The sequence below is a fragment of the Dipodomys spectabilis genome, unplaced genomic scaffold, assembly GCF_019054845.1.
Source record: "Dipodomys spectabilis isolate Male_0828 unplaced genomic scaffold, ASM1905484v1 ptg000235l, whole genome shotgun sequence".
Lineage (NCBI taxonomy): Eukaryota > Metazoa > Chordata > Mammalia > Rodentia > Heteromyidae > Dipodomys > Dipodomys spectabilis.
The window spans coordinates 2,890,035-2,904,490 of NW_024870912.1; the positions used below are offsets into that span (position 1 = coordinate 2,890,035).

The 14,456-nt window shown below is 39.5% G+C and overlaps 1 protein-coding gene across 1 annotated transcript in view; it reads right to left on the minus strand.

The window, feature by feature from the left end:
- The window catches only part of Lama1 (laminin subunit alpha 1), a 133,102-nt gene extending 121,206 nt beyond the window's left edge, over positions 1-11,896 (minus strand). Inside the window, exons 1-3 of the mRNA XM_042699199.1 lie at positions 11,737-11,896; positions 2,809-2,979; positions 1,965-2,077 (exon numbers count right to left, since the gene is read on the minus strand). Coding sequence (XP_042555133.1) covers positions 1,965-2,077; positions 2,809-2,979; positions 11,737-11,896 — 444 coding nt within the window. The remainder of the gene's footprint in view (positions 1-1,964; positions 2,078-2,808; positions 2,980-11,736) is intronic.
- Positions 11,897-14,456: the final 2,560 nt, after the last annotated feature.

Consider the following 14,456-nt stretch of genomic DNA (forward strand, 5'->3'; position numbering starts at 1 on the left):
GACACATACTGAATGACCTAGCATATTCTTGCTAGGCCCCACCTTTTAAAGGTTTCACCACCTTCCAACAGTGTCAATCTGCAGACAAAATCTTTAACACATGCACCTTTAAGGACACTTGTCCAACCCTAGTATTCCTAACAGTCATATTCCCAATAATGAACATGATTATATTTTTCCCTTAGAAAAAGGAACGTAAACTGTGGAGGTGATGGCAGAACCCTTCTTAACACTAAGATAAAAACAAAGGCCACCATGAAAGTTAGAATGTGTTTGTGACTTTAACTAAGCATCACTATCCCACAATACTGTGAAATTTGGGAAATTATGTGATCACTTAATCACAATAAAGAATTTGAAGAAACAAAAACAAAAAAACAAAGGCTAGTCCCAGGCACTGGTGGTTCACACCTGTAATCCTAGCTACTCAGGAGGCTGAGATCTGAGTACTGCAGTTCAAAGCCAGCCCAAGCAGGAAAGTCTGTGAGACTTTGATCTCCAATTAACCACCAGAAAATTGGCAGTGGTACCATAGCTCAAGTGGTAGAGTGCTTGCCTTGAGCTGATGAGCTCAGGACAGTGCCCAAGCCCCAGTTCAAGCCCCATATCCACTAACAAGAAAGAAAGAAAGAAAGAAAGAGAGAAAGAGAGAGAGAGAGAAAGAGAGAAAGAGAGAGAGAGAGAAAGAGAGAAAGAGAGAGAAAGCGAGAAAGAGAGAAAGAGAGAGACAGAGAGAAAGAGAGAAAGAAAGAGAAAGAAAGAAAGAAAGAAAGAAAGAAAGAAAGAAAGAAAGAAAGAAAGAAAGAAAGAAAGAAAGAAAGAAAGAAAGAAAGAAAGAAAGGAAGAAAGAAAGAAAGAAAGACAGACAAAGGCAAGAACAACAAAAGGGACTCTTTTCTCCTTTCCCTTAGGAGGATTTGAAAGCAGTAAGGTGTTTCCTCAAGTCTTATGGATAAAGCTTCCTCAAGTCTTATGGATGAAAGCTGTGGAAAATGGTATTGACTACCATTAACCTGTGAACATGGAATTGGATAGTGTATTGTGAACTTCAAATATGGTACTTTATTTATTATAATTATTAGAGACTAAATGTTACATGAATATCCACAGTAACAACTTGTCTTCTACTTGGGATCTTGAACATTTTTAAGCCATCTCTTGCTCAAAAGAATTCCAATTATTTGCTACCAAACCTCCATAATTCATATATATATGTGTGTATATATATATATATATTTTTTTTTTTTTTTTTTTTGGCCAGTGGTGTTGCTTGAACTCTTGGGTCTGGGTGCTGTCCCAGAGCTCTTCAGCTCAAGGCAAGCACTCTACCACTTGAGCTACAGCACCACTTCCAGTTTTCTGCACACACCTCCGCCGTCTGTCTCTTTAAACTGATCTAAAGACTTGACATGAAATCTGTGAGTTCCAACACAAAAGCAATTGAAATTAATTACATTTTATGCAATAACTGTTCTAGAGAAAGTGTGACCAGGGTCTGTTCTACCTGGCCTTTCCTACCTCACACTAAAGGGTTCACTCATGTTAGTCCTTAACAGCTCCAGTTTACATATGGCCATGACAGATTGGACAGGGTAAGGTATGGTCTGTGTCCCAGACTTGGTCAATCCTTATGTGATAAGCTTGCATGATGATAATAGTAAGACAGTGAGTCTGACTGGTGAGACTGCATTCCTTCTGCTCACATTCCCTCCCCAGTGCACCTGTGTCTCCCCCCGAACCCCAGGGCATCTAGCACACACCCAAGCATAGTTTCCTGAGCTATGAGTGAGCCTGCTGTAAAGAACATCACCACAGGGAAGGAACTCCACTGGTCTCTTCAAATACACTAGGGAAGGAGTGTGACTGCTTTGGTAGATCACTTACCACATTTTGGAGGACACAGTTCCCAGGAGCTTGGGTCAGCAGCCCACAGACCCCCCTCCAGACATGGTGTCCTGACCTACCTGTCGTAAGTCCAGAGTGATGGTAACCCAGTGGTATTCTCTCCCATTTTGAATACTGGGACTTTGCCACCAGTTATTGGTGCCATCTATTGCATGTGCTATTGGGTGGCTTTCTGTTAAAAGAAAATAACACATGATTTACTCTCAGTTTAGCCTTAAATTCTTGAACTTCTAAACTCATTGCCAATGAATAGCGGTCAAAGGTAAACACAAAGTTCATGGCTTCCTGTTGAAAGTCTTCAGTTACTTTAGAAAGTATAAATTCCCATGGAGGGGGTGGGCTGTGGGCACAGCTCAGAGGTATAGAATAGGTATGAGATCCTGGGTTCCATTCCCTTCATCCATCAATCCAATCATACACACAAATAAGTAGCTAGATTGATGACAGATGAATAGACATAGGAGCTACGTATGGAGGTAGAGAGACAGATAGTCATGAGAAACAGATATATGATAGAGAGGAAGAAAGAAAGAAATGAAAGACAGAAAAAGACACAAAGGAAGAGAGGGAGGGAGGGACAGAGGGAGAGAGGGAGGGAGAGAAAGATGATAGGTAAATAGATTTTATATCAAGAGATTATAGAGAGAGACAGAGACAGATAGAGGAGTGACTGAAGGAGAGGTAGACAAGTCAGTAGATAAACAAAAAGGTGATAGAGATAAATAGATAGATAGATAGATAGATAGATAGATAGATAGATAGATAGATAGATAGATAGATAGATAGATAGATAGATAGATAGATAGATAGATAGATAGATAGATAGATAGATAGGATAGACAAATAGATACCTATCCAGATACAGTTAAACAAAGAATCCCCTGTGTGCTTCTTTGTACTTGCCTCTGGGGTTGGTGCTGTTGCTGTCACAGACCCGGCACTGGGCATTCCGCACTGGCCGGCCGGGCACGTGCTCCACAAGTTTGCAGTACATCTCAGGCCCTTTCTCCCCACAGGTGGCATTGGCACTGATGTGAGCATTGCTGGCCAGATTGAGAATGGCAGGAAACAGACCTGAAAGTCAAAATTCTCCAGATCAGTTGAACCATTCATTTTAGAGGAGAATCAAGAGAAGATTGTAAACACAGGAGCTCAGGGAAGCCTTCCACTAAGGCAGTATCCACAGAATGTAATCAGATTTCATGGAAATGAGACTGAGACAAGCAAAATGGCTATCAAAACATAAAACAAACCTCAAAACTCTACCGTTGGTGGGGACTGAGAACAACAGACCCAGGAAGCTTCGGGGATTACTATAATTTGATATGTTTGCTTTTCCCGAGCACATGTAGTCACGAAAAAAAAATACAGAATGAATGCAACTAAGTTTTGCAGATTTAGATATTTGCCATCCGTAACTATTTTTTAATTGTGAAAATACTGCACAGAGGGGTTACAATTACATGGGCAAGATAATGAGTACATTTCTTATAAAGCATTGTAACCTCCTCCTTTGTTTCCCCTTCCCATCCTTTCCCATCCCCCACCCCCACACCCCTTCCCCCCATTTTTGACATAACGACTTGTACATCTCATTGTTGCAATGGGTCCACCTGTATCCCTATTTTAACGATTTGTTTTTTCCCTTCCCCTCCACAAATTATACCAACATCAAATACCGTGAAAGTAGGGGTTATACCGTGGGGGAGGGACATACAAAGCAACAAAGAAATAATCTTATAAATGTGTTAGAAACAATCGCATGAAAGAAAAAAAACATTTGAATACATATCTTAGGGTTCATTTCCCTAACATCACATTATCTGACTTTTTCTGCTTGACTCAAACATATACTAGTTATTGCAAATAAGGGAAACCATGGGACCTAAGTTTCTTTGGGCCTGGCTTACTTCACTTAATATAATTTTTCCAAGCCTTCCATTTCCTAACAAATGGGGCAGTGTCATTCTTTCTGATGGAGGCATAGAATTCCATTGTGTATATATACCACATTTTCTTGATCCATTCATCTACTGAGGGGCATATGGGTTGGTTCCATATCTTATCTATAGTAAATAATGCTGCAATAAACATAGTTGTGCTGGTAGCTTTAGTGTGGTCTTGTTTGTGAACATTTGGGTAAATGCCCAAAAGTGGGATTGCTGGGTCATAGGGGAGCTCTATGTGGAGTCTTTTGAGGAACCTCCATACTACTTTCCAAAGTGGTTGAACAAGTTTACACTCCCACCAACAATGCAGTAAGGTTCCCTTCTGTCCACATCCCCTTCAGCATGTGCTGTTACTAGAGTTCTTGATTATAGCCATTCTAACTGGGGTGACGTGGTATCTCAATGCTGCTTTGAGTTGCATTTCTTTTATGGCTAGGGAGGTTGAACATTTCTTCATGTGTCTATTGGCCATCCTTCTTTCCTCTTCAGAGAAGTTTCTCTTTAAGTCTTTAGCCTACTTATTTATTGGGCAGTTGTTTCTTTGAGAATTTGTTGTTGGAGATTTAATTTTTTGAGTTCCAGGTATATTTTAGATATGAGAGCCTTGTCCATTGTATGTCTAGTGAAGATCTTCTCCCAATCCGTGGGCTTTCTGTTGATCTTGCTAGCTATGTCTTTTGACATGCAGAAGCTCTGCAATTTCATGCAATCCCATTTGTCCAACCTTTCTTTGATTTGTTGTGTTTCTGGGTCTCTATTAAGAAAATTTCAGCCTGTGCCAAGGAGACCTAGAGTTTCTCCTATTCCATCTTGTAATGTTTTCAGAGTGTCTGCTTTGACTCCAAAGTCTTTGATCCATTTGGAGTTGATTCTGGTGCAGGATGATATATAAGGATCAAGCTTTAGTTTTCTACAAGTAGTTAACCAATTTTGCCAGCACCATTTACTGAAGAGGCTGTCTTTCTTCCATTCTATTTAAAATTTTTATTTTAGAAGTAAGAAACTCATAGACAAATACTGCTGCAAATGCTGAAGTGAGGTGCCCTAATGCTTTCTAATTATTTTTAAATCTAACACAAACAAGTTGCCTCATTCTAGTAGGATTTAGGAAATCTATGCTATAATTATGTAGTTTTTCTCTTTCATTACTCGTTTTATTTTGTTTTGTTTTTTGGTGAATACAACGTTAGCACACAAAAGTCCAAGTTACAAAATTCTCTTCAACTCTGCATTAATCCTGGCCTCTTTTTAGTCTCTTTGTCTCTGCTGATTTTTAACTTTAAGCTTCCAGGGTCAGAACCAGGTACATATTACTCAAAAACATTTTTTGCATGACTCTGACATAAAGTATTTCTATTAGTTTCTTTAGAGAGTTAGCATTTATTGCTAAGAGAGGACCATAGCAGTGAAGATTCTACAAAGATCTAGAAATGACACTGACTATGAAGTGACCAGGGAGGTCTATGTGACAGACATTGGAAACAGACAGAGAATTGGGAGGGTCTTAAGCTTCCTGGAGTTTCCCTAATTGTTAGAAATTGATCCTCAATGATCACAGCAGAGAGTGTTTTCTTTATAACAACAAAACAAAACATACACAGTCAGGGCTGGGGAGGTAGAACAGAGGTAGAGCACTGCACTGGCACATGCAGGCCCTGGGTTCTCTCCACAGCACTGTGAGAAATGAAAAGAACAGAAATGAAAAGAAATGAGAAAAGAACAGTCAATATTATTTCTGAACTGTTGGTTTTCTAGTGAAATTTGAAATAGCATAGGGTAATTTTAATTTTATAGAAAGAATTCATGTCTTTTTATTTTTAGGAACTAATATATTAAATATTATTTATGTTATAAATACTTTTAACCGTTTAAACTCTAGAACAAAATAATCATTGTTGTAAGAGCAAGTGCATTAAAGAAGTACTCCCCACTGATTTTTTTAAAAATGTTTGAGTCTTTCAAAAATTTTATGTAAAGCAGAATTACCTATTAGTTCTAATGTAAAAGAAGAACCCAGCTGGGTACCAGTGGCTCAAGCCTATAATCCTAAGTACTCAGGAGGCTGAGATCTGAGGACTGTAGTTCCACCCTGGCCAGAGCAGAAAAGTCCCCGTTAAACTCTTATCTCCAATTAGCTACTCAAAAAACACAGAAGTGGAGCTGTGGTTCAACTGGTAGAGTGCTAGCTTTTGAGTACAAAGAGTCTCAGGAACAGAGCCCAAGCCTTGAATTCAAGTCTGTAACTGACAAAAAAAAAAAAAAAACCCTATTAAGTTAGTAGGCCCCAAGCCTCTGACTATTTATTAGTTGGTTCTATATGCTATAAAATTTGGAAAACCAAATACTAAACACATATCCAAATAAGTTTCATATGTATTTTCATTTGTGGCTTGAAAGTGGTTATATAATCATATTCCCTTAAAGAAGTAAAAAATGCTTTATGTGGAATCAATTTATACAGTTCCCCAAATTATTAATTTTATCCATGCAGTAGTTAGTCTATTTGTACGTCTGTCTATTGAGCCTTAAAGCCTGGGCACTGTCTCTGAGTTTTTTTCACTCAAGGCTAGTGTTCTACCACTTTGAGTCAGAGTGCCATTTCTTGTTTCCAGTTGGTTATTTGGAGATTAGAGTCCCATAGACGTTCCTACCTGAGGTTGGCTTCAAAGGGTGATCTCAGAGCTCAGCCTCCTGAGTAGCTTGGAGATTACAGGTGTGAACCACCATCTCCTGGCTAACTAATACTGTTGTTAATGACAGGGTCTTGCTACATGGACATGCAAGCAAACTTCTTTGTCTCAGTGCACCCTGTTGATTCTTATATTTTGTGTGATGACATAGCTCCTAAAGTGATATGTGAAGCCTCGAGTGTGACAGTTGCCTGGTAGCTAGATAGTATTCTCTATTCTTTAAGAGCTAATAATTTAAAGCATGGAATGCTTTTAAATGATAGTATGTCATTGGGTGCCAATGGCTCATGCTTATAATCCTAACTACTCAAGAGGCTGAGATCTGAAGATCACAGTTTAAAGCCATCCAGGGCAGAAAAATCCATGAGATTTTTATCTCCAATTAACCCCCCCCCCCAAAAAAAAAAACCAGAAGTGGAGCTGTGACTCAAAGTGACAGAGCACTAACCTTGAGCAAAAGAGCTCAAGCTCCATAGCAGACAAAAAAAGAAAGAAAAGGAAATATACTCTTTACCTGACTTATGTAATTGTAGCCCCTTCATACATAGATCACCTTTGTAATAACAAAATTTTTTTTAAGTCAGAAGTAGAGTTTAGCTCAAGTGATAGAATATCAGCCTTCAGTGACAAAAAAAGAACAGTGCCCACACCCTGAGTTAAAGATCTAGTATTCACACACACACATACACATACACACATAAAGACACACACACACACAAATTATGGTGTTCTGTCTATACAGCTAAAATGACATCTTCTGAATCTCATATACCCCTTAAGATTTGCTGCAATCAACTCTAATCCCTTTCCCTCACACCAACTAGCCAAGAGAGAAGAAGAAGCCAGGCTTTTAAGAACTGATTGAACAATGCATTTCTCTATCAAGAAAACATTCTTCACCAGTTATCAGATGTTCCTGCTTTCTCCTCATTCGCCCCCTCAGGTTTTGGACATCAAGAGAACTCCCAGTATCACAAAGTTCCTCCCATTTGAGGAGCTGTGAAAGCCTTTGTTGGAGCTGAAGCAAGGGTTGCTAAGCAGTCATTCCCTGCCCCTGCTACCCCCCCCCACCCCACCCCGGACTCTTTGCCTCAAGTAATGGAGAAAATGCAACACATACCTCATGAATATGACATTTTTGAATAATATCTCAACTGTAGGTAGTTCTTTATATTAGTTGCTTTTGAAGAACTCCCATGGGGGAGAGGGAGGGAGGTGACTTAATGGTAGAGTCTTTGCTTACAATACACAAGGCACTGGATCCTATCTGTAGCACCAAAAAGGAAGACCAAAAGGCATAAAGTCATGGAGGAAAGACTAATTCTCATTTTTCCTCACCTTGTTGATCTTCCACGTGTCCTTTCATTAGCATAGCTATTTAGAAAGATAGTTAAATGATTAATAAAAAATATCCACAGAAGCTGTCTTTTACTAAAGTTAAATCTTCCTTCTCAGATGAACTAATAGTTGAAAACAAAAATCTTGACTACAAACTATGCCTAAAGGGCCAGGCATGGTAGAACATACCTGTAACCCTTGCTATTTGGGAGGATGAGGAAGGAAAAATCATAATTTAAAGCCATCAGGAGAAAACAGAGTTGAAAACATATCTGAAAAAACAAACAAAAAACATTGGCTTATACCTATAATCCTGTCTATCTAACTATTCAGGGGACTGAGATCTAAGAATCTCAGTTCAAAGCTAGTCAGACAAATTGAAAATAGTTTTACTTCCAGTTAACCAACAAAAAAAATCTGAAACCAGAGGCATCGCTCAGGTGGTAGAGCACCAGATGTTAATGTAAAGGCCAAGAGATGAAAGAAGCTGAGAGTTCTATTCCTAGTACCACACACATAAACAACTTTGTGGTATATATTACAGTTATTCTCACAATTTCCACTTGACAGAGTCATTTCTTTTTCTTTTTCTTTTTTTTTTTTTTTTTTTTTTTGGTCAGACGTGGGGCTTAACTCTGGGCTTGGGTACTGTGCCTGCATTCTTCAGCTCAAGGTGAGCGCTCTACCGCTTGAGCCACAGCACCACTTCCGGTTTTCTAGTTGTTTATTGGAGTTAAGAGTCTCATGGACTTTCCTGCCGGGGCTGGCTTTGAACCTCCATCCTCAGATCTCAGCCTCCTGAGTAGCTAGGATTACAGGCGTGAGCCACCAGCGCCAGGCTTGACAGAGTCATTTCTATTCCTTGTTGCATGGGACCACATCTGTAAAGGGGAAAGAAAGCTGGAGGTAGAGACTGGAGAGAAAGCATGTTGGGAAAGGATGTTTTCCAGAGGTAACAGGAGTCTCTGAATCATTATATAGCTCATTGAAATCTTTCAGAGCAGGGCACTAATGATCCCCAAGCAGGAAGAAGGGAGGGAAATCAAAGAATAAGAAAGAACATGGGGATCAAAGCCCTACCAAGGAAAAAAGTTTTGTCTCACATATAAACATCATGTTATCAATTCTGTAGCATGGCCCAAACAAGGCTATTTTCCCATTAGCAAGTCATGCATGCCCCTAACACATCATACTACACATATTTGTTAAGAGGCTTTATTTACTTCAGTAATTATTACTGTAGTACTAATGTTTGCCTTTTTTCCATTCAGAATCATTTCCCATCATTTAGCCAGTCACTACTTTTATTACTCCAAATACCAGCAACCATGAAACAAATTCCCGCTAGTCACTGGCTGCTTTTGTTTTGTGTCCTTTTGTCTTCATATCTTGAGTACACTTGGCCTTCTCGAATTTATTCCAGAACCATGTTAATCTACTAGAAAGTTCTCTAAGTAACATTAAGTGATAGACAAAAATGCTACTACATATAAACCATCCCCACATGGAGAAATTGCCAGGTAGTTTGATAATTCATTTCTAGAGGTTTCTGGGAGTTTTGTGTTCCCAAGACAATATATTTTCTTGACTTAAAAGTAAAATGCCTGTGCCAGGTACTGGTGGCGCACACCTGTAATCCTAGCTACTCAGGAGGCTAAGGCTGAAATCTAAGGATCATAGTTTCAAAGCCAGGCTGGGCAGGGAAGTCCATGAGACTCATCTCCAATAAACCACCAGAATACAGGAAGTGTGCTGTGGCTCAAGTGGTAGAGCACTTGCCTTGAGCTGAAGAGCTCAGGTACAGAGCCCAAACCCAGAGTTCAAGCTCCAAGAAGAACCAAAAAATAATTTTTTTTTGAATTGTTCACTAGGTCTGTACTCATTACAAGAGCTGTTTTTTGTTTTAGTTTTTGTTTATTTAGTCGGTCATGGGGCTTGTGCTCAGGGCTTGGGCCCTGGTCCAGAGTTCTTTTGCTCAAGGCTAGTGCTCTTCCACTTTGAGCCACAGCACCATTTATGGTTTTCTGGTGGTTAATTGGAGATCAGAGTCTCACAGACTTTCCTGCCTGAACTGGATTTGAACTGCAATCCTCAGATCTCAGCCTCCTGAGTAGTTAGGATTTCAGGCATGAGCCAACAGTGTCCCGCACAAGACTTTCTTAATCAATATTTCTCAAACAATTTACAGCCAACTGCTCAGAGTATTGATTTACCTGTTTAAGAAAAGGGTAAGTCTTTCCCATTTAGAAAAAAAAAGTTTTCTGACATCCACAAAATGTTAAATTTACCTAGTCCATATTCAAAATCAATGTGATAGTTGGAAAAATTAACTTAAAGGATTAAAGTAAAAATTTCACATTATTACTACTAAGAATGGAATGAATATTTTACATGGTTGAATCATTCAAGTATCTTCTGGTGGCAGAAGCCTTTATTTTCCAAGGCAAAGCCACTAATAGAATCTGTGGAGAATCTGTGGAGGTAGAAATTAAGGTCCTAAATTGAAAAGTTTGTTATTTTTTAAGCATTTAAATCAATTTTGTTTGCCAATGTTCACATCAGCTGATTGAAATCAAGTATAAGAAATAAAATATCTAACAAAGGAGGAGGCAACAATGCTTGATAAGAAATGTACTCATTACCTTGCCCATGTAATTGTAACCCTTCTATACAGTATTTTCACAATAATAAAAAAAAGTAATGAAATATCTGTATTTCTTTAGGAAACATGATAGCCACCGACATAAAAACTACAAACAATGGTTTGTAGAACTTATTCAGTAAAACCTCCTGAAGGCATTTAATAATAGACCAGGATAGCCTGGCACCAGTGGCTTATGCCTGTAATCCTAACTACTCAAGTGGCTAAAATCTGGAGAATCAAGGCTCACAGTTATCTCAGGAAGAAAGGTTTGCTAGAATCTATCAGCAAAATAACCAGTAAAAAGCTTGGATGGAGGTGTCACTCAAGTGGCAAGTCAAGTGAGTGTGAGCAAGCCTAGTGAGTGTGAGCTCCTGAGTTCACACCATAGCACTGACCCAAAAAAATAATACCCTAGAATAATGACATCAAAGGTACTGATTTATTCTAATAGCATAATATTCTAGGTCTTTGATATTAAGGTGTTATAATGAAATGAATTTTAGGTAGATGTGTGAATTCATGTTTAGTCATATTCACAGAGTTACACATATCAGAATAAAACACAAGTGATAGTGTTTGGTAGTGCTCTATACACTTAGATGGTCTGCGCACTGTTCCACAGTTTTTTTTGAACAAGGCTACCACTTAAGCCACAGCTCTACTAGGTTTTTTTTGGGGGGGGGAGGGTTGGCTTATGAATTGGAGATAAGTGTCTCATGAAATTTCCTGCCCAGGTTAGCTTTGAACCACAATCCTCATATCTAAGCCTCCTGAGTAGCTAGCATTACAGGGATGAGCCACTGGTACCTGGCTCTAGCTACGTAAGCTTTTAGTGAGAGCCCCTCGAGTGTGAAATTCTATTCCAAGCCCTCACAGAAATAGTGTTACCAGTGAGCTCTTCCTGACCCAAGAGTCTCACAATCAGAGGGAAAATCAGGCATATACTCATAGATTTCGTTAAAATATTTAATAGAAAGACATAATTAAAATACAGATTCCCAGAAAGATTGTACAGAGCAACAAAACCAGTTAGGTATCATACAGCCTGCATAGTTTAATCACAGGAACAAGTCCTGAGAAGCACACTTCAGTGGGAGCATCATGGAGCATGCTCACACACACTAGATGGCACAAGTCTATCCCTCCATCCTGAGATGGAGGAGGTACAACCAGACACAGTGCATCAGGGGAGAGATACTCTAGCACATACCTTTTGCAGGATCTTTCACTTTATGGATAACAGCAGACAACACCCTTAACCATAATGAATCAAAGACAGATCTTTGATTGTCCCCTTTGATTATTTCAATAATCTTGGAGCACTTCTTGCTGGTATTGAGGGTGCTATGCTTTCTCAGTTCCAGTACCATTCCCCCGAGGCTGGTTTGTCTCATTATATATACATATAGACTGAATGGGGGTCATGGTTTCCAAAGGCTGTTACTAAATAAAATATAGATATAAAAATTATGTTCATGAAGGTAGCTCAGTGGTAGACTGCTTGCCTTGCATGCATGAGGCCCTGGGTTCGATTCCTCAGCACTACATAAGCAGAAAAAGCTGGAAGTGGCTCTGTGGCTCAAGTTGTAGAGAGCTAGTCTTGAGCTGAAGAGCTGAGTGACAGCGCCCAGGCCCAGAGCTCAGGTCCCACAACCAGAAAAAAAACATTATGTGCATGACCTCCAGTTCTTCAGCTCCCATTCCTGCCTCACTACATCAATTGGGATCTCTCTTTTTTTTTCCTTAATCACTAAAAATGCCCCTTTCAAGGTTTTAATCACTTTCTAAACCTAACCAGCAGCTCCCATTAAAAGTTACCTTTCTTGCTTGCTTAAACTCTGTATCTTTTGGTCCCTATTCTGCATATTACATATCTCTACTGCATATATACATCACACTTCATATTGCTGATTCCTAATTTTCCCCCATACCTCTCTGTCATTGCCTTCCAAAACTGACCTATAGCCTAACAGGAACTGATTTCCTGTGGAGAGCAAAGACCACTCATTCACCAAACAAGATGGGGAAGTGAAGGAAGGAAGGCACTTTCCTAAAATGCTATCTTCAAGCACAACACAAACTCATGCAGTATATGAGATTGGGCTTTCCTCCCCCTGCCTCTGTACCCTACACCTCTTTGTTCAACATTTAAAATCTTGACATAGATAATGAAAGGGTACCAAGTGGGTGAGAAGAAAACACACTGGGTTATGGAATTAGCCAAATTCCAATAGTGGCAAAAATAAAACTTGAATTGCTAAGGATAAATGCAGGCCTTTCCAACCAGCCCCAACCCCCCACCCCCTGTCAATCCAGTATTAAGCATGGCATAGCTCAGTAGAGGCAGAAAAGATGAGAGAGTTTCTGTGACAGATGTACTGGCATCCCCTTAACCCATGTAATGTTGGTTTCTATGATTTTGGCTAAGTGCATTCAACTATAGATATATAAACACACATGTGTTTGAGTGTGTGTGTGTAATATACATATATATGTATCATATATATGTATCATATATATATGAAAACTGCATAGCAGAAGTAAGCAATTCATATGCTTTAAATAATTTTATTATGGAACAGTGCTTTAATTGTCCCACTTTGCCATTATTGTTGTTAATCTCTTACCATGTCTAATTTACAAGTGAGGCTTATATAAACATGTATGTTTAAGGAAAAACTTGGTGCATGCAAGACTCAGTACTATACACAATTTCAAGCACCCACCAGGAGTCTTGGAATGTATGCCTCTTACAGATAAGGGGAGAGTTGTGTTCATAAGATGAGGACAATGTCTGAAAAATGTTAGTGTGAAGCCAGACACAGTGGCTCAGCCTGAAATTCCAGATACTTGAGAGGCAGAAATAGGAAGATCAGGTCTAGGTCACCCTAGGCTAAAAGCAGGAGGCTCCATCTGAAAAATAACTAAAGTAGAAAGGACGAGAGGTATGTCTCAAATGGTAGTCTACCTGATGAGCAAGTCCTGTGCCCGGAGTTCAAACCCCAGTATCACCAGATAAAGCAAAAAGAAAAATGTTAGTATGATATTAAGATTGGATTATCAATAACTATATTATTAAAGACAGAAGAGGAAGTTGCTTACTATCTACAGGTATATTTAGTATGACTGGATTCTGCACCAAGGTGGAGACAGCCAAACTAAAGGTAGGTTTGTGACATTAATATTCAGATCAGGGGAATCTGGCTAAAGTATAGATTCTCAGCGGCTCAGCCTAGAGCTGCTATGCTTCCTGTCTAACCAGCTCTCCCACCCTAACTCCTGAGACTGCTTTGAGTTCAAGAGACAGGATCATCTGTTGGGATTTCTTCCAGCTCCAACACTCTAGGTTTAGTCAATTTGGCCAAGCATGGAACAAAGCCTGCCACACTGATTCATGAGCAGTTTTGTCACTATTTAACCAGAACTCCAGATCCCCGATTCTGCATTCATGTCTGGGGACATGAATCAAGGTTAAGAGGGAAACATTCCAAGGGCTCCAAAACAAAGACAATCCAGGTCCACTGATCGTCAACCAGAGAAATCTAAAGCAAGCCCATAGGGCCTCTTCCACACACAGTCAGAGCAGTAAGATTTGCAAAACAAAAACCTGATTTAAAAAAACAAGCTCAAAACTCAGGCACCAGTAGCTCACACCTTCACTCAGGATGCTGAGATCTGAGGATCACTGTTCAAAGCCAGCCCAGGCAGGAAGTCCGTGAGACTCATCTTCAACAAACTACCAAAAATGAAAAAGCAGAGCTGTGGCTCAAGTGATGGAGCGCTAGCCTTGAGCAAAAGATCAAGGACAATGCCCAAGCCCTGAGCTCAAGCCCCAGATGCAGTACCAAAAAAAAAAAAAAAGAAGAAGTCTCAAGATTAATATACTAAAAAAATAGGAAATACTGACTCCTTCTTTCTTTCCTGTCTTTT